Genomic DNA, 19,975 nt, shown 5'->3' on the forward strand with positions numbered 1-19,975 from the left:
CTCTTCCCCACACCAGCTTCCATGGGGACTTTTCTAGAAGGCAAATCTGACCCCATCTCTCCATTGCTTAAAAAGCCTTCAGTACAAAACCCAGGACATTACATGGGCAGTCGAGGCTCCCAGTGTCCTAGCCCCATCTCTCTGACCCACCCTCCCCATCCCGCGCTGCTGCTCCCTGTGATCCAACTACGCTCAGGGACTGGATCACGATCCCGGGCACATGCCTGGGATGTCCCACCTTCCACTCAGGCTGTTTTTTTCTGTCTGCAACTCCCTCTTCTCCATGGGACCACATCCCTCCAGGGAAGACCTACTTTTCCTCTGACCCCCTCGGGTGAGGTGGGTAGGTAGTCCCCTGCCAGAGAGGTGGTACACTCTGCCACCATCGGTTCAGAAGAGGAGCTGGGAAGAGCTGGGACTGGGCGCCAGGTATCTGGTGGCAGGGAGGTGGGGAGGATAAACCTGCCCTTTGGACAGCCTGCCTGCGATTATGTCACCCTGGCCCCAGCTGTTTTTCTGTCCAGGTACACAAAGAAGGCATACTACCTGCCCAGTCGCTGGGGGGCATGCAGCGACTGGGCAGGTAGGTAGAGTATGAAACAACTGCGTGTGATTCTATGGGATCTTGGAAGGGTGTCCAGAAGTTGTGACTGGGGCAGCTGAGCAGGTGGGCATGCCGACAGGTGTGTGAGCCTGCCACGGTTGCTGGCAGCTGTTTGCCCTGCCAGTGGAGGCTTGGAGCTAGGGTGGGGTGGGTTGGAGGGAGGGAACACAGGCCGGGCTGCCAGAGCAAACAGTCAGGCCTTCTGGCCCTACCTTCTAGCAAACACCAACCCCCAGCTGAGGGTGCGGTGGAGAGGGAGAGGCTTGGGGATTAAGGTCCCCACGACTGGCAGAGGAGAGTCAGACCCCAGGATGTGTGGGGGGGGCACGGGGACAGGAGTTTCCTGGCTGCTTGAATGCCCAGAGCTCCAGGTTTCTGGCACAGAGGTCTCTGGTGCAGAGCTGTAGAGCTCTGTCCCCAGCCAAGTACCCGCTAATATTTTTCAGGGCAACTTAGGGATTCAGGTGGGATTGTCTTTGCATACTGTGGCAGTGGGGGAGAAAGGAATAGGGTGGAAATATCTGGGGATATTGAACTTGAGATCTAAAATGTCAGTCCGGAAGGAGCCATAGCAAGAAAACCAGCATTTCTGCACCTCCGCAGCGGCAGGCTGAGATCCAGCTGCTGCCCGAGTCAGTCTGGACCACGCATCAAAGCCGTGAAGGAACACGGTGTCTGTGCTCCGGGAGCCCACACAGGGGGCAGGAGGGGGAGCCCAGTCCTGTGCCAGGAGGAAGAGATCGGAGGCTGGGGGTGCACGCGGGACTGGAAGTTGAGGCTGCCGGGGGCAGGGGGTCGGGGGGTTGTGGAGGAGAGGTGCAGGTGCAGTTATCTGGGAAGGCTTCCTGGCTACAGAGGCACTGTAGGGTTTGGCGTTTGAACAGCTGTACGGGCTCGATCCTGGAACCTAGATCGTGTGCAGCCTCGGTGGACCTCAGAGGCCGGCTTGGGTGGGAGGCAGAGAGCGGTGGGGCGACACTGGCTGCGTCTCTCAAGCTGGAGCAGGTGACGGTCAGACTGTTCTCTTTGCTCCTGCTTTCGGCGGAACAGGTGGTTTCTGCCGTCCCACATCTTCCTCCTCTTCCTCCTCGCACTTGCAGCCGCTGCTCCCGGCGCCCCTGCAGCTGCCGGAGCTCAGGGAGCGCCTCGTCGGGGCTCCTCGGTCCCTCCCACTCCCGGGCCGGGTCACGCCCCGCTGGGGCCCTGAGCAGAGACCCCCCCCAACCCCCTCAGGCCTCTCGAGGGAGCCCCGCCCCTATCCCGGCAGTTACGTTTCCTGCGGGGGTGACGGTGTGAGTCCAAGGTAACACGCCCAGTCCGCGTTACTTTCTCATACACTTGCTAAAGGTTCTGGGTATGTGAGGGATAACCGCCCATGGCCGGGCATTTGGAAAAGAATAAAGAAATCGCAGACACCAAATAAGGAAAACATCAGGTAGTTTCCTCTGGAGGAGACCCGCTTATTCCGAGGCTTTGGGTTTCCTTCGATTCTGGGTCACGCTTCGCAGAATTCGAGCAGGGAAGTAGGCCGCCCCTCTGTGGACTCCTCCATTTTGCAGGCCCCCACCCGCACCCAAACCCGCACCCCCGGGCCCGGGAGCGGCTCCGGGGAGGCTCGCGCGGCTGCTGCAGCCCGCGGACAGCGGCCGACCCCTCCGGGCCCCGCGCCCTCGGCTCCCCCCGGCTCGGCGCGCTCCCCGCCGGCGGCCTCAGTTCCCCCTTCTGCAGAATGGGCTCAGCGCCCCGGGGCGCGGCGGGGGCGGGGCGGCGGGCCGCAGGGCGGCCGGAAGGGGTGTGAGTGCGGGGGCGGGCCCCGCGCCGCCCCGCCCCGGGGAGGGAGCCCGGGTCTCAGCATCCTGGCGCGGGCCGCGGCCGCCGCCGCCACTGCCGTCGGGGAAGGTCCCGGAGCGGACATGGCCTCGCGCAGCGCCCGCCCCGGCCCGAGCCCCCCGCGCCCCGCGCAGTAGCCCCGGGAAGAGGCGGCCTCGACGGCGCAGACGGCCGGGCGGGCGGCATGGAGGCGGCGCACCTGCTCCCCGCCGCCGACGTGCTGCGCGGCTTCTCGGTGACCGCCGAGGGCGGCCTGAGCCCGGCGCAGGTGACCAGCGCGCGGGAGCGCTACGGCCCCAACGGTGAGCGCGCGGGCCGGGCCGGGGAGCGGGGGCCGCGCGCGCCGCTGTCTCGGTTTCCCCTGCCGCCCCGCGGCCGCGGAGCGGTCCTCTCCCCACCCCGCTCTCAGCAGGAAGCGAGGGCTCCGGAAACCTCTTCAGATGCTCCTGGGGCACCCGGCGGGGCCGCGCGGCCACTTTCGCGGGGGTGGAGGGTGGGGGGCTTCCGGCTTGGGAGACCAGACGCTTCCCCCGGCCCCGCGCGGCCCTTCCCGCTTCCCCCCTCCACCCGGGTCCCCACGCACCCCTGCAAGCCTCATTCCACCCCCGTCGCGGTCAGTGCGGGACCCCCGCGCCGCGCCGCAGCCCGCCCGCGTCATGCAGGTGCAGGCGCTGAGACCGCTGGCGAGGGACGGCCGGAGACTCAGTCCCAGCTTCCCCGCTGGCCGCGAAGGTCTCCTCCGAAGGCGCGATAAAACACCCAAGAAGGTGCAACTTGACAGCTGGTAGCCTTGGCGCCCCCACCCCCACCCCCAGGTCTTCCTCTTTCTGCAACCCAAAGCGGATGTGGGTGGCGGGAGCCGGTGGGGGCTTTGAACTGCTGAGGCTGGAGACCCACCCTTCTGGGGTGGCAGTCAAGGCCTGGGGGGGTTGCCAGGGGAGGCCTTTCCCTGGCTGCTGCCTGACCTGGCAGCACCTGCCCATCCCTGGGTAGGGAGGGAGCCTTCAGGCTCCTTGCTGTCGGGTGAAGGGTCATCATTTCTTCCTCATCTCTTTCAAAGGAGTGTGGGGTTCTTCTTTTCTGCCAAAAGGCACAAGTGCCACTGAGTACTGTCCAGATGTGTCCTGCACATGTGGAAGCCCCGTGAGGGTGAAAGATACAGAGGTCCCCTCCCAGGTTCCTTCCAAGCAGGACCGCTGTCCCCGCGCTCACCCGTACAGCACCCAGCAGAGTGTGAGCAGTCCAGAGAGAAATACCCCTGCATCCCCAAAGTGCACCCTGGGCCTGTGTCCTTTTGAGCCTTGGGGGCCTCACCCTTTCAGGGTTCCCAGCCAACCAGAGGGGAAGGTGCTCTGGCCGGGGTGTCCCACTGCGCAGGGCTAGTTCCAACATTCGGAAGAGCTGTCAGAAAAGGAGCCTTGGGTTTTGTATTGGTTTATGAAAACCACCTCTTATATAAATATTATCTTTCTGGAGCAGAAATCCTTTTTCAAAAAAATTAGTTGCTATATTTAGTTGAGCTGTGGGAGGAACTGGGGAGATAAATATTATTTAATATCCCCCATTAGTGACTTGGCAGGGAGGGTGTCCTTTGCAGCAGGAGAGCAGGGCAGCTGGGTTCCCCCTGCCCCTGGGGGAGACCCCGGTGGGGGCCGGATTGGGGTGGGCAGGTCTGGGGTCCCACAGCCTCTTCTGTGCTGCTGTGGCCTCGAGCTTGGGAATCCCAGTTCCCGAAGGAAGCTGGAGACCCAGCCCTTGGTTCAGTCCCTGGAATCACACAGATTGTGCCTGTGTATGTGTGACCCTGGCCAAGGTCTCTCTCCATTTGGGCATCTTGTCCTCGCTGGTCCAGCAGAGAAAGAACTGACTAGGAGGGAGGGAGGGAGGGAACCCCTATCCCCCCTTGTTGTTTTGTCTGGGTGAGGAGATCTTGGGGTGCTCTGGCCACTGAACATCTGTGTGAGGTGATGGGTGTGGACGTTGGCTTGGCACGGTGTGGAGGTGCACACGGGGTGCAAGTGTGTTGGGGGTGTGGTAGGAAAAGCTGGGGAGAGGGCATTGCTCAGCTGCCGTGGTTGCTCTGAGTTTTGATAATATCAACAATAACAGCGAATTCATTGAGCATGTATAATGTGCCAGGCACTGTTCTCAGCATTTTTCATCTGTTTTCTCATTTCTTCCCCAAAACAACTCTATGAGGTAAAGACTGTTGTCATCCCCATTTTATAGAGGAGATAACTTAGGCACCCGGAGGTTAAACAGCTTGCCCAAGGTCACGCAGTAAGTGGTACAGCTGGCATTGGGTGCCTCCCCTCTCTGAGCCTCAGTTTCCCCATCTGTATAAGAGAGTCACAAGTTCTACAAGCTCTGGGACCTGGTGTCGGTGCCCGGGGTAGGACTTTGGGTCAGCTGGGCAGCAGCTTTGCCCTCAGCCCCCTGGGGGCCCCCAGAAGGTCTTCCCTCTGGAAGGTGGGCAGGGGGAGCCAGCTGCCCCTCCTGCCACAGCTTGAGGAACAGGCTGGGTGTCCTCCATTCTCTTCCAGCACAGCCTCTGGCGGGGGCTGATGAGGTTTTGAACCCTAGCTGTGCCCCTTCATAGCTGGGTAGTCCTGGACAAGTTGCTTGACCTCTCTGTGCCTTGTTTGCCTCCTCTTTGTAGGTGAGGCTATGGCAGAACCCATCCGACAGGGTGGTTTGTGGGTCTTTAGCGAGGTCACGTACACTGTCATCCCTCCCCGTAGCAGGGGAGGCTGGGTGGTGGGGTGGGTGGGGCCTGTGGGTGGAAGGGACACCCTGGGGACTAGCGTGCTCCTCCCACCCCAGGAGTCCATGCACCTGCAAGGTCGTTAGCGCTGGAAACCACAAGGAAGTCATTTGCTTAAGTACTGAAGTTTGCAAATTCTGTCAGGGGAGGGAGGAAGGCAGGCAGGGGCTAGGATCCCACCCTCCCACCCCTCCCCGCAGACAAACCTCAGCGCTGGGGGTGGGGAGCCTCAGCAGTGCCCTCAGTGAGCACACCAGCCAGGAGCCCCCCATGCCCGCAAAACACCATCTGCCCGCCCTGTCTAGAGGTGGGTGCTCTGAAGCCACAACAGGGCGGCGGGTGGGGAGGCTGCTGGCCCTGGCACCTTTGGGCACCCACCTTTGCAAGTGCTAGAGGTACCCAGAGCTCAGCTTCCTTGGGGAGTGTGGGGCTTTTACATCTTTTAAATTTATCTTTTGAATAAAAATTTGCAGAGTGCAACATTCAAAGGGCACAAAATGTAGACAGTAACGTCTCTCCAACCCTGTCCCTAGCCACCGATTCTCAGTGCTCCCACTTTCCTGTGCCCGCTTCCCACGGTGTTTTGTGGACACGCACATCTGGATCTGTGATCTGTGATCTCCTTTGACATGGAAGGGAGAAGATTATAAGTGGCTTTGTCCCTGCTTTCCACTCGGTGGTCGTTCTTGGAGACGGTTCCATGAGGAGCATCCTTGGGCATCCCAGTGGCCACGCAGGGTTTTGCTGAGTTGCTGTTCCAGTGTTTCTTCACCCTGACTTCTGATGGACGCTTGGCTTGTTGGCAGCCTCTGCGGTCACACACAGCTTTGCAAGCAATGTCCTCGTCCCCACATCATGGCACACACTTGTGAATGTCACGAAAGGATAAATTCCTAGAAGTGGAGTTGTTGGGTCAAAGCGGGTGTGTATTTTCACTCACGACAGCTGTTGCTCAATTGCCGTCCATAGGGCTGTACTGACCAGCTCGCCCTTTCCCCACCGCCCCGCCCATGCAGTGTGGCACTGGACATTTGGATCTGGGCCAGTCTGGTGGAGCAGTGTCCTCTCATGGTTTTACTGTGCATATTTCTGTCTACAAGTCAGGTTTGGCATCTTTTCGTATATCTAGGAGTCACTGATTTCCTTGTGTCCGTGAACGAGCTGCTCCTCTCCTTTGCTAGACATGAGCCAAGGCAAGAGGCCTGGCTGGGTTGGGCACGTCCTGCCACGTGGGCCTGCAGCTATAGCCCTGGGGAGAGGCAGGTGAGATCCCAGGAAGTCTCGGGGGTGGTCTCTGCTCAGGGGAGCTTGCAGAGGGGCTGTGCTGGGCTGGAGCCTCCCTTCGCGGGCCGTGTGCTGCCCATCTGTGCAGTGGGTGCGATGGTCCCACAGCTGCCAGGTGGATTTGGACTCCTGCCAGTGGTGTCTTGGCTATGGCCTTATTTGCTGCCCTTGGCCCAGGCCCCAGCTGGTGCTGGAACTCAGGAAACCCATATGCATGGCACACAGAAGGCAGGCCAAGAGGAGTGGGGTGAGTCAGGAGGAGGGGGTGATCTGAATGGCCCCACTCAAGGGGTGGCCTCGAGCAGACGTGCCGCTCCTTGGACTTGCTCCTCCTCAGTATAGCAGGCCCTGAGATCTCCTAAGGGCCTTGTGGGCCATGAAGCACCCTGGGGTGTGGCCTGCTTGCACCCTTGTGGCAGCTCAAGGTCTTTCAGGCTTCATCCTAGTTTTCCTGCCCACTGGCCCTTGCTGGGCAGCCTTAGCCCCCCAGGAACAGCATCGGGCCTGCCCCAGCTGGACCCCTTCACCCCTTGCCCCCCAAGGCAGGGCCAGGTCTGCCCCACGGTGCAGCTGGACACACAGATGTTGAGCAAACCCTCTGTGTCCAGCTCCAGGTGAGCCAGGTAAGCCGCCAGGCCCCTCTGCAGGGCGGAGAGCCGCTTCCCAGGGCCCTGCAGCAGCCCTTGCACAGCAGGGCCGGGCTGTCCACTCTGGTGGACCCTGGAGACACAGGCAGGGCCAGGTGGGCTTGGCCGGCTCTGCCCAGCCAGGGCCTCTCCCTAACTCTGCAAGTGACTATTTAATTGCTTTGTAAATTTACCTTTGAGGAAGACCTCAGTGAGTACTTGCCTCTCCCAGGTAGAACTGACATTTACAAGCTGAAATACCAGTTTCCAGTGTTGCGAGAAGGAAGGAGTCGTGGGGGATCAGGGGAGCAGGTGGTACGTGGCACCTGGGGGTAGCCCTGGCCCTGCGCCCCCTTCTCCCCAGCCCTGGGCTGTGGGCTCAGGGCGCTGCCTGAACCCAGGAGCAACTGAGTAAACAATCGCTGTGCAGCTTGCTTGGTGCGCACCCAGGGATGACTCAGCCCCTCCCGCCCTGGAGCTGCCTGAGCAGTGGGGGTGGGGGGCAGCCCCAGTACTGAGGACTGGTCAGAGAAGGGCAAGGTGATGTGGTGGGGGGTGTTCAGGGAAACCTTCCTGGAAGGGAGGGGTTTAAGTGAGGAGACGGGAAGGGTATCTGGACGGAAGGAATGGTGCAAGCAAAATATCAGAGGAAGAAAAGGCTTAGCAAAACATGGAGGTTATCAAAACATCACGTTGTGCCTCATAAATGTATACAGTTATGATTTGTCAACATTAATATTTTTTAAAACACAAAAGGAAGTGGTGGCAATCCTGAGGCTTGGCTGGCGAGGGACGGACGCACGTCCAAGATACAGGTGTGATTCTGGAAGGGCGAGCTGGGGCAGATCCAGGAAGGCTCTGAAGGGCACGCTAAGGTCGGTCTTTATTTTGTAGGCCAAGGTCAGCCATTGAAGGGCTGTGAGCAGGGCGGAGGCAGGGTCATTTGTTCGTTATAAATTTTTATTGAGCACCTACTATACACCAAGCACTGTTCCAGATGCTGGAGAAGCTGCAGTTAGCGTCCTGCTGTCCTGGGGCTTGTGTTCTAATAACTGTGACTGTGGCCAGAGCTTGTTCACTGTGTGATGTGCATTCTGCAGAGTGCTTTTGCACATCATTTAGTCTTCATAGCATCCTGATAATTACTATTATTACCCTCTTTTTGCAGATGGGAAAACAGACATAGGGGATTAGGTGATTTACCAGCGGCCACAGAACTACTAAGAGATAGAGCAAGATTTGAACTCAAGCCCTCTGGACCAGATTCCTTGCTCTAAGCCACAAAGCTGCTCTGATCACATCCCTTTTGTCCCCAGGACCCACAGGCTAACTCCCAGGCTCTTCCAGCCCAGCCCACGTTGGTCCTCCATGGACATGGGCCCACTCAGCCTGGAACATGACCCAGAGCAGGGTGGCTGGGAGACGTCACTGTGGCAGGGGCCAGACAAGAATAGCAGACGGTTGTGTGCCCTGGGCCATCCCAGCAGGTGGCACCCAGAGATGGGCAGGGCAGGGGCATCTCCCACTGAACAAATGGAGCATCTGGCACTGCCGAAGATGCAGTGGCTCAGTCCCCCAGCACGTGGCTTGGGGATAGCAAGGTGGAACCAGATTCTTCCAGGGATGCCCGGGGTGGGGGCCTTTCACCCGCCGGCTCCCTCTGGGACCATGGGACTCATCCATGTGAGGGGAGAGTTGAGTCCTTCAGGGTTTTGGTGCGATTGACATTTGAAGCAGACCAGGCCAGAGCAGCCAAGGCCTAGTAACCCCCAGAACACCACCCGTGAGGACAGCAGAGCCTTCTGGACAGGGACGATTCTGGCTGTGGCTCTGGGGCCACTACAGAGGGGTGGCCAATTGATGGGATGAGGGCATCCAGCCCAAAAGTCAGGACACAGGCTGCCACGTTTTTCCCGGTGAGCTTAGCTGGGCAGTAAATAGAGCAGAGGAGGGAAGGCAGGACGGCCTAGGAGTTAGCACAGGAGGCCCAGAGCAGGGGGTGGAGGGCCAGACTGCCGGAGCTCCAAACCCTGCCCTGCCTCTTCCCTGCTGTGTGACCGTGAACTAGTCATTCAGCCTCTCTGTGTTTCAGTTGTCTACTCTATAAAATGGGGATAACAATGGCATCCTCCTCCTCAGGCTGCTGGAGGATCATGGGAGAATAACGTACCCAAGGGTTAGCACCGCGTCTACCGTGGTTCTGTCCACCGAGTGTCTCCCACGCTTGGCCCCAACGCCTTCCCATTTATTCTTGGAGGTAATGTGGGTGAGGCACCTGGTACATTGCTCGGTACACAGTAGGTGCTCAATAAATGTGGCTTTTAATAGTAATAATGATGAAAATTGTCACAGCAGCCCTTCAAGGTGGGTGGGGGACCCCGTCTTCCAAATGAGGCTCTAGGCCCCACAGGGAGTCGCTGCCCAGGCAGGACTAGAGCCCTGCCTGTGCCACGTGCAGCCACCGGGACGTCATGGCTGGCCGAGCCTCCCCAGATGGGGGTGGGGTGGAAGGGGGGCCTGGTCTGGGCAGAGGGGGTTATCAGTCAGGATCAGATAGGTTATTGCAGTAAACACCCCCAAATCCCAGTGGCCTAAAACGCTGAAGGTTCATTTCTCACTCCTGCTGTATGCTGTGACAGGCTGGTCATCGGGGGGCTCTGTGTCTTCCTCCCCCTGTGACTCAAGTTGGCAGAGCAGACACCATCTCACACACAGATCGCTGCTGTAGCAGAGGGTCACAGAGCCCCAGACCTGTGCCGTCCGGTACTCAAGCCATTAACCGCGTATGGCTGTGTAAATGAATGAAAGTTAAGTGAAATTAAAAATTGAGTTCTTCCATCACACTGGCCACATGCCAAGTGCTCGCTAGCCACATGTGGCCAGTGGCTACTGTCCTGGACAGCGCGGATAGAGGACTCTTCCGTCATCACTGAAAATTCTGCTGGACAGTGACCTAGAGAGCCAGCAACTAACATGCAGACTTCTTTTCTGAAACTCACACGGGGGCCAGGAAATGCATCCCTACTATGTGCCCACAAGGTGGGGAAACCCAGACATATTTGGGGAACAACAAAATGACCCCCAAAGAGTGGGTCCTGGGTCAGCGTGGGTCAGAGGAGGGGAGATCCAGGTGAACGGGCTGAGGAGGGAGAACTTGGGGGACGAGCTGAGGCAGGCAGGAGGCATCTTGGGGGCCTTCTTGGTCTGGGGGCAGCTGGAGCTGGCATGTGTGCTCTGTGACATGCTTCCCAACCCCAGGCCTTGCCCCTGCCCGGAATAAATGCCGTAAGGAGTGTCGTGGCCTAGGGCTTACATGCTTGGCAGAGGGAAGGGTTAGGTAGACAGCAGGAGGGATTCAGGTGGGACTTACACATCAGCTCTGCCCTTGGTCAGGAACCCTCAAGCCGAGGGTTGCAGGAGTCTCCTGGTCGAGCACAGTACAAGCCACCGATGGGTGCCACCAATGTGTGGCACTGTCCCCTGTTTCGAAGCTGGGGCATGGCCGAGATGACATCTGAAGGACCCTGCTCCATTGGAGAACTGGCCCAGAAACCAGGCCCGGCTCTCCTCACACACACACCGCCCCCTCCACCTTTCCTGTTCGCTTCAGCTAAATAGATCAGAAGGAAAAAGTCTGTTTGATTTTAATCTCGACACAGGACACTGGAGATTACATTTTCCACGGAAAATGTCAGCCGTTGCCTAAAATAGGGCTTTGGAGAAAATGCTAGAAAGTGTATTTTTAGGTTATCTATTTCCCTCCTGGATTCCTGCAGTCCAGTGGGCCGCTTGATCCTATCCGTGGTTCAGATGCCAGGGGCAGACCCCAAACCTTTCACACAGGTGGTCTGGGCAGAGGGCTCCCACAGGGAAAGCTGCTTGCTGGCCAGAAACAGGTGGACCATGCAAGGACATGTTTCTAGTGTCAGGAAGGAGGAGGAGGACGAGGGCCAGCTGGGGTGGGGCCTCAGATTCTGGCTCACAGGCTCCCGGGAGGTGCTGATGCTGCAGGCCTGGAGTCTGTCCTCTGAGCCGCCAGGGGCAGGAGCAGGGCTCCGTTAGACTGTGGCCCCGGAGCAGGGAGCCTATCCCAGTCCACCTTCTGGGGCCTGGCTCCCGCCCCCTCCACAGCCCCAGAAGACACTTCCTCGCTGTGTGGCCTGCCCTTGGTCCCTGCATCCGGGGAACAGGGCTGGAATGCCACCCTGCCTTCCCTACAGGCTGTTGAGATGATTCAAAGACTTCAGGTACCGAGGCAGCCAGCTCCGCCTGGTACAAAATGTGCTTTGGCAAATGTGGGAGATGAAAAATCAGCGCGGAAGTGAGGCCGGTGCTGTTGGTGTTTGGAAACAACATTCTTCAAACTGTCGTGTGGGGCTGGGGCTGGGGGTGTTCCTCACTGCTGGGGTGCTGCCTTCAGACACTGGCAGATGTTGCTGGGGGGCAGTCTGGTCCCGGGGAAGCCCCTGGTGGGGTGGGGCTCAGAGGGCTGGCTGAGGGGCACACCCTGTCCAGCGGTCCCCGCGGAGCAGGGATGGCAGAGGCTGGCTGAGCAGAGGGAACCTGAGCCAGTGTTCTCGATCTGAGGGGGCTGCCTTGCCGTGGGGTGGGAGACACTGAACAGGACTGGGGGGCCTTCCAAGGACGAGCAGGGCAGGGGAGTCGTGAGAATTACTGACTCTATGTGCCCTCGGGGTTCCTTCTCTTCTCCACGCCTCAGTTTCCCCTCTGTGAAATGAGGGAGGGGCTGGAAGGGCCCTCGTGGCTCTGGTCTTATCCCAAGGTGAGCCAAGCCGCCCTAGGTCTTCCTCAGCCTGAATGGGGTGGGGGTGGCGGGGTGGAAGCATCTGGGCTCAAACCAGCCATCTGTGACCCCAGAGAGCCCTGGGGTTATGTCCGGTCCTTGGCGGGGGTCTGGGCGGGCACAGAGGGGAGGGGCAGCCCAGACTCCTCCAAGGCCCCCTGCATAACCCTGTCGTCTCTTCTCTCCTCATGGCTCCTGTGGCTGCCCCGTCTGCAGAACTCCCGACCGAGGAAGGTGAGGCTGGGGTCGGGGCGGGCTGCTAAGCTGGGGACGACATCTTTGGGCCACTCACTGTCAGGCTGTGACTTCCCCCTCAAAGAGTGAGGCCTTCCCCTGCCCCCCAGCATCGCCCACATGGGCCTTTTGGGGCCTTGGGCTCTTCCTCTTTACCCTGCAGGGAGAGAACGGGCCAGGAGCTCTCCGGGGCCGTCCGGCTCTGAATGGGGAGGGGGTGGGTTGGGGGCCCAGCCTCACGCAGCACCCCCATTCCTAGGGAAGTCCCTGTGGGAGCTGGTGCTGGAGCAGTTTGAGGACCTCCTGGTGCGCATCCTGCTGCTGGCCGCCCTGGTCTCCTTCGTAAGTAGGGCCCCGCCTGCGGCCACGGCACTGGGGGACCCGGGAGGGAGAGCCAGGCCTCGGCGGCGCTCAGAGGCCCAGCTGTCCGCTCAGCCCAGGGCGTCTCCGGGCCTGCTCCCTGGCCTCCCCCGGCCCCCCTGCCCTGGGCCTGCTCAGACTTCGGCTTCCCTTGCCTCAGCGCTCACAGCCCCTCCCTGGACCCCAGCTCCCGTCTGAGCCCCCCAGTCCCTCTTACCCCTGGCTATGAGAGTGAGCTTCCCAACCACAAGGCTGCCCCCGCGCCCCCCGCTTTAGCCCAGGGTCTCTCTCCGTCAGCACTGCTGATGTTTCGGACCAGACAGTTCTTTGTTGGGGTTTGGGGGGGGCTGTCCTATGCATTGTGGCATGGTTAGCAGCACCCCTGGCCTCTGCCTACGAGACGCCAGTAGCACCTCCCAGTTGTGACGACCAAAAATGTCTTCAGACATTGGCAGGTGTCGCCAGGGGGCCAGAGGGGGGCACATGGAAAATCGCCCTGATTGAGCGCCACCGCCGTGCCCCTTCCGTGGCTCCCGGTGCTCCCAGGACGGACCCCGGGGCCTGAGCCTCTCGCAGCCTCCTTGGGCTGCCCACTGCTCTTCCCCATCCCTGCGGCCCGGCCCCTCCTGGACCCGCAGGACCACGCGGCCAGGGAGGAGGGGTGGGGAGGGAGACGTGGCTGTCATGGATGGCTGAGCAGCGGGGACCCACTGGCGACACAGGGCTGGAAGCCGCCACCCTGAGGAATGTGGCTCATGTTCCTGGCCCCACCCCGGCAGGGCCTGGGAGGAGGCTGCACCTCGGTGACCGCAGTGTGGAGCAGCAGGGCACTGCGGGGACTGGCTCTTCCCCTGCAGCCATCAGGGGCCCAGCCAGTTGTGTGTGACCTTCCTGGCCGGGCCACTGTCCTTGTGGAAAGCAGGGACTCTTACAAAAAACTACCTATGAAGGTACCCCAAATGGCTGAGCCGAAAGGGTGCTTGTGCCCCATCACAGCACAGATGGACCCCCATGGGGGGGTGGCAAGTACCCACTTGGGCTGAGAAGTGGCAGTGGGACTTGAGTCAGGTGTCCGGCCTCCCAGGCCTGGGACGTGTGGCTGGAATGATGTGGGCTTGGAACAGGAGCATGTGTCGGCATCACCCCCGGTTAAAACACAGATTGCTGGGCCCCACCCCAGAGTTTCTGACTTAGGGGGTCTGAGATGGGCCCCAAGAACTATTTCTAACAAGTTCCTGGGTGCTGCTGCTGGTCTGGGGCCCACACTTCGAGCAGCACTGCCCTGGGCAGACAGTGAAGTCCCCAGCTGCCCCACGCCCCTGGAGGTTGGCCTGGTGGGATGGGGGCTGTGCTGTGGGGTGGGCATCCTACGCCAAGGCTTTCCTTACCTACGTCTCTCCAAGCCCAGGGCTCCCCAGGGGTGTCTGCCCCAAAGCTGGGGAGCAGACAGGAGATCCAGGGTACAAGGAAAAGGAGAGCAGGTCCCGGCCCCCAGCATAGCCGGGACTCACCAGCTCTGATCTCGCAGGTCCTGGCCTGGTTCGAGGAGGGTGAGGAGACCACGACCGCCTTTGTGGAGCCCCTGGTCATCATGCTGATCCTTGTGGCCAATGCCATCGTGGGCGTGTGGCAGGTGGGAGGCACTGGGCTGGGCCTGGGCCCTGGGTCTCCCGGCTGCTACCTGTGCCACCCACCTGGCACTAGAGTCCCGAAGGTCCTTCTGCCTCCAGCTCCAGCCCGGGCCCCAAGGGCGTCACTCGGAGGGGGTGGCCTGCGGGGACAGCAGGGACCGACCACCGGCCTGGCTTCTGCTGTGCAGGAACGCAATGCCGAGAGTGCTATCGAGGCCTTGAAGGAGTATGAACCTGAGATGGGCAAGGTGGTCCGCTCAGATCGCAAGGGCGTGCAGAGGATCCACGCCCGGGACATCGTCCCCGGAGACATCGTAGAAGTGGCAGGTATGCTGGGAGCCCCCTTTCCCTATGCGATGCTGGGGACCCCCATCCCGTTCTGCCTGCATGGCTCCGGCTGGGTATGCAGAGGGGGTGGCTGTCGGATGCCTCTGAAGCTCTTTGGCCCAAGCCCTGTTGGACAGATGAGACTGTGGGCCAGAGCAGCAGGGGTCCCCCTGAGGGATCCCAGCTCAGACGCCTGCCTTCCAGCCCCAGCCTTGGTTCCTGGGAGCCCTCCTGGCTTTCCCCAGGGGATGGTGCCCCAAGCCACCCTCAGCCAAGCCATTCTCCCCGCACAGTGGGGGACAAAGTGCCTGCCGACCTCCGTCTCATCGAGATCAAGTCGACCACGCTGAGAGTGGACCAGTCCATCCTGACGGGTGAGGCCCAGAGGCTGGGGCTCAGGGTGGGGACGGGGGCAGGGGATGGGTGTGTCTTCGTGTGGGGCTTCTCATATCTGATTGCACGACCAGGTGAATCCGTGTCTGTGACCAAACACACGCATGCCATCCCGGACCCCAGAGCTGTGAACCAGGACAAGAAGAACATGCTGTTTTCTGTAAGTCCCTAGGATGCCTGGGTCTTTGCCCAGACAATGATACTAAAAATAACAACATTAAGATTAATCAGTTAATGTCCTACTGGAAAGAACCTCATAGATTATTGATAATGCGTGCAAATTTATAGTAATAATAACATCTTGTATTTACTGAAGGCTGTGTGCCCAGCCTGTGTTAAGCCTTTTACACATACTAGTTTATTTAATCCTTACAACAAACCTTTGAAATAAATACTCTTGTTATCTATATTCTCTAGCAAGGAAGCAGGCACAGAGAGGTTAAGTAAGTTGCCCAAGGTCACACAGCCAGTGAGTGGCAGAGCTGGGATGTGAACTCAGACATCTTGTCTCCAGAGCTTGTCTTCTCTTTTCTTCTTACCTGCTGGGATACCCTGCCTTAACTTGGGGAGAGGTAGAGCTTACCTATAATCATGCAACAGAAAACCTAGAATAAAGAGGGTTACAAAAGTGGTGGAGGAACAGTCTGTTTCTTAGATGGGAAAACTAACCCACAAGGCATGAGGCCAGGTCCCCCTGGCTCTTCTCAGGGAGAGCCGTGGTGTAGCTTTGGTGGGAGAGACCTACCACTTCGACCTCGGGAAGAATTAGCAAGTGATATTCACACCTGCACAGCAATGGGCTGAAGCCAGTACGGAGTGTTTGGGGACACAAGGAATGGTTAGGTGGAGTGTTTGGGGACATAAGGAAGGGTTAGGCAGAATGTTTGGGGACACAAGGAAGGGGGACACAAGGAAGGGTCAGGCCAGTCAGACAGTGGCCCAGGGTACCAAGTTATAAGGGGCTAGAAAAATTCCTGGAAGTGAAGAGAAACGGAGAAAGTGATGTTCACCCAGAATTCTTCTTGAGGCGCGCGGGCTGCCTAGTTGCATGGAAGCTCTGGGCGAGCTGTTCTGGGGTGGGAGGGGGCCCTGGGAGGCATGCCCAAGCGTCAGCAGTGTCACTAAGAAGCTTTCTGAGGAGGGTGGTCTGGCTGACCCCTGCACATGGGGAGGCCAGGGCCACCACCAGCACCTGCCCTCTTGCCAGCAACACTGGCACATCCATTTGGAGGGGCACCGGGTTATTAGCCTCCTTGGAGCTACTGTGGCTTGGGCCTCTGTTGGACCATTTAACAGAGGAGGACAGTGAGACACAAGGCTGGCTGTCCCTTATACCAGGACTTGGGGATTTTACCAGGGCCTTGGAAACAGATGACCTGAGGCTCAGGTTTTCTGGATTTTTCAGTGACTATTTATGGACCGTCTTCCTAGGTTCTCGGTCAGTCACACCCCTGTGTGGCTACAGAGGTTGATTCCGACTCACAGTTTGGTGGGTTGGTGTCCGTGCTGTGCTGGTTGATCATGTTGTTGGTATCGGCCCTGGTGTGTCCTCTGTGCCAGGCCCTAAGCTAGGCCCTGGGGATATGGTGATGAACCAAGTCTCTGCCTTCCCAGAGCTGACACTGTCATGGGGAGGCAGCAGTGACCCAATACACAGGTAGCTACATAAGTCTGGAAGCACCAGCGACATAGAGAAAAAGAAAGCCAAGTAGGATGAGTGCCCTGCTCCGGCCTGAAGGAGCCAGGGGTCTTGGGCCCCAGCGGGTGCTGAGCAGCCCCTCCCTCACCCCTCCCTTGGCCAGGGCACCAATATCGCATCGGGCAAGGCAGTGGGAGTGGCAGTGGCCACGGGCCTGCACACGGAGCTGGGCAAGATCCGCAGCCAGATGGCGGCGGTGGAGCCGGAGCGGACGCCATTGCAGCGCAAGCTGGACGAGTTCGGGCGGCAGCTGTCCCGCGCCATCTCCGTGGTCTGCGTGGCCGTGTGGGTCATCAACATTAACCACTTTGCCGACCCAGCCCACGGTGGCTCCTGGCTGCGTGGCGCCGTCTACTACTTCAAGATCGCGGTGGCCCTGGCTGTGGCTGCCATCCCCGAGGGCCTCCCGGCTGTCATCACTACATGCCTGGCACTGGGCACAAGGCGCATGGCACGCAAGAACGCTATTGTGCGGAGCCTGCCCTCTGTGGAGACCCTGGGATGCACCTCGGTCATCTGCTCGGACAAGACAGGCACGCTCACCACCAATCAGATGTCTGTCTGCCGGGTGAGTGGCTGCAGCCAGCTTGGTGTTGCTGTGTGAGGCTGGGCAGGCTGAGCTCCCTCTCTGGGCTGCTCCTCAACCTCCTTTTTGGAGAGGGATGGAGGACAGATTCTGGGGGTGTCTCATGGAGGGGGAGCAGGTCCAGGTTTTCATGGGGCAGGCTGAAGCAGACAACGCCTGGCTTGACACATGTCACTGGGGCCTGTGTGTCACTGTGAAGCCCTGGCCAGGTTGCTGACAGCCTGTGAAGGAGTGTGTGAGCCCTGCCAGGTAGCCATAAAGGAACCCAAGCTGGGCCTGGACCCGGGTTCTATCCTGCTCCATCATGACTCCGTGCAATTGATGCCTGTCACCAGATATGCCGGTTCCAGTGACCTGGGAAGGGCCAGGGCAGGAATTATTCATTCCCGGGCACTCAATCCCACATCCTGGGCCCACTGCCCACATGCTGGAGGGATGCTGGCTGAGACTCCCGCAGGCCTGCAGGGCAGAGGGCTCCTCCTGACCCAGCAGAAGGGTGGATGGGGAGATGGTGAAGGCTGTGGGTTTCCCACCCTTCCCGGGTTCCCCATCATTCTTCTCCCACCCCTGCTCCCACAGTCTGCCCACTGGGCTTGGAAACCCAGGCTAAGTACTCTGAGACCTCAAGGCCCTGTAGAAGCCCATCAGAGGCTGCTGTAGCACTGACCTGCTAAAACCCCTGGTAGAATTTTATTTGAACAGAGTGCTCATTGACTAAAATAAAGATTTAAGCCAGGCATAAAGGTTCATGCCTGTAGTCCTGGCTACCCAGAGGGCCAAGGTGGGAGGATCACTGGTGCCCAGTTCAAATTCAGCCTGGACAACATAGTGAGACCCCATCTCTAATAAAATTTAAATTAAAAAAAATATAGATTTTAAAAGCACAGTATAGAAGAGTTATAGAGGCCTTACATGCTGGATAATGGGCTGTGTTTGTTGGGGGACTGCACCCAGGAGTAGGGAGAACAGCGGGAAGGAGGGGACATTTATTGAGCACCTGCTGCGTGCTGGGTTGGCCATTGCTTGAGAATGTGGAGCAAGGCAGTCTCTGGGAAGCAAGAACTGTCTCTGTAGCAACAAGGAAATGGGCTGCCCTTGGAGGGGTGAGCCCCTGTCCCTGAGGCGCACAGTAAAGGGCTGGGCGACCCAGCAGGCCCTGCGGGCAGGGCCTCACTCTCTGGGGACATCTCTGGACTGGAGGGACTGCACTTCAGAGAGGTGTGTGGGTTTCTTCCCTTGAAGACCAGGAATTCCACCCCTTGAAAGAGCAGGAGAGGCAGATGGACTGTGATTGCACTTTCTCCCCTTGGTACCAGTGGAGAAGCTGAGGCTCAGGTGCTTGGCCAGGTGTCACAGTGAGATGGCCAAGGACCCAGGCTTCCCGCCCAGCTCAGTGCTCCCTCAAGCTGGCAGCTGCCCCAGAGCATTGAAGAACTTGCCATAAATCCCCCAGGAGCCAGGGCAAACGGAAGAGCCAGAACTGGACACACCTGGGCAGAGCAGACAGTCCCCACCTCAGCCTGGACCTTGTAGTCTTTACTGCCTCCCTGGAGGGGGAGGAGGGGCCGTGCTGGTGGCTCTTGAGCGGGGGAGGGGGCCTGCAGGACCCCACCCTGGGGTCAGGCTTTATTCAAGCTGGCAGCCCAGGGAAGAGGGAGGCGACTGGGTCCGCCTCAGCATGCCCCTGTGCTCCCCAGATGTTCGTGGTAGCGGAGGCCGAAGCGAGCTCCTGCCGTTTGCACGAGTTCACCATCTCGGGTACCACGTATACCCCCGAGGGCGAAGTGTGAGTGCGGGCGGGGGGCGGGGCTGAGCTGGGGGCGGGGCCGGGAGGCAGCTCCTGCCAGGGGCGGGGCCAGCCTCGTGTACTGACTGGCCTGGGCTCTGCAGGCGGCAGGGGGAGCAGCCCGTGCGCTGCGGGCAGTTCGATGGGCTGGTGGAACTGGCGACCATCTGCGCTCTTTGCAACGACTCTGCGCTGGACTACAACGAGGTGGGCCCCCACTCCCTTTCATGACCTTTCTAGTACCTGGGTGCTCAGGACAGACCATTTTCTCAGTCACAAAGCTCACACAGTGGGTAGTCCTTGCCCGTTGGGAGTGTCACACCCCAGGAGCATGGTCACCCCGGCACACCTCCCACTGCCACCCCTTGCTCCTCTTCAGACTGGTTTTAGAACCCTGCCCCTCGGGCTCGTGGGCTGTGGGGGACTGCGGTGTAAGGGGCTGGAGGGGCCAGGACTACCTGGGGGAAGAGATTGCAGGTCAGGACTAGGGAGGGTGTTTAAAGCGGAAGGCACAGCCCAGAAAAGCCCCACCGTCTGGGACAGCCTGGTGTGATTTGGGCATTGAATGCCGTTCATGTGGCTGGAGCAGTGGAATGGAGCTTCCCAGACCAAGGCAGTTCCCATGTGAAGCTGAGGGCAGCAGAGAGCCACTGAAGGGTTTTGAGCAGTAGAGTGACATGGTCAGATTTGCATTTGCAAAAGATCACCCAGGCCTTTGGGTGGAGGATAGAACAGACAGGACAAGAAGTCCTGTACGGGTGTCCAGGCCAGACAGATGCTGGCTGAGCCCTGGCTGGGGCCTTGGGGAGAGGGGAGAAGGCATGAGTCGGAGAGATTTGGGAGCCAAAAGTCCTAGGAGTTGGTGACTGGTTAGGTGAAAGAGAGAGGGAGGAGGTCAGGGTAGCTCCTGGTGGCTGTCCCAGCTGGGGCTGTCACTGACGTGGCAAACATGGGGAGAGAAGGAGGTGGCCTGAGGGGTCCCCAGGGAACAAGGTCCAGTAGGCAGCAGTTGGACGTGTGGGCTTGGAGCTCAGGAGAGAGGTCTTG

General features: G+C 59.5%; 1 protein-coding gene across 3 annotated transcripts in view; it reads left to right on the forward strand.

Annotated features, from left to right (window-relative positions):
- The first annotated feature begins 2,463 nt into the window (after positions 1-2,463).
- The window catches only part of ATP2A3 (ATPase sarcoplasmic/endoplasmic reticulum Ca2+ transporting 3), a 32,583-nt gene continuing 15,071 nt past the window's right edge, over positions 2,464-19,975 (forward strand). For 2 of the 3 annotated variants that reach the window (XM_045526055.1, XM_045526056.1), the window contains exons 1-10: positions 2,490-2,736; positions 12,129-12,146; positions 12,406-12,488; positions 14,035-14,139; positions 14,326-14,464; positions 14,758-14,838; positions 14,932-15,017; positions 16,660-17,124; positions 18,840-18,928; positions 19,033-19,135. In XM_045526055.1, the coding sequence (XP_045382011.1) occupies positions 2,619-2,736; positions 12,129-12,146; positions 12,406-12,488; positions 14,035-14,139; positions 14,326-14,464; positions 14,758-14,838; positions 14,932-15,017; positions 16,660-17,124; positions 18,840-18,928; positions 19,033-19,135 (1,287 nt within the window). In that variant the 5' untranslated portion in view covers positions 2,490-2,618. Of the gene's footprint in view, positions 2,737-12,128; positions 12,147-12,405; positions 12,489-14,034; positions 14,140-14,325; positions 14,465-14,757; positions 14,839-14,931; positions 15,018-16,659; positions 17,125-18,839; positions 18,929-19,032; positions 19,136-19,975 lie in introns of all 3 variants that reach the window. The other variant, XM_045526054.1, reaches the window with a different exon arrangement.

This window comes from Lemur catta, chromosome 15, assembly GCF_020740605.2.
Source record: "Lemur catta isolate mLemCat1 chromosome 15, mLemCat1.pri, whole genome shotgun sequence".
NCBI classification, from domain to species: Eukaryota; Metazoa; Chordata; class Mammalia; order Primates; family Lemuridae; genus Lemur; species Lemur catta.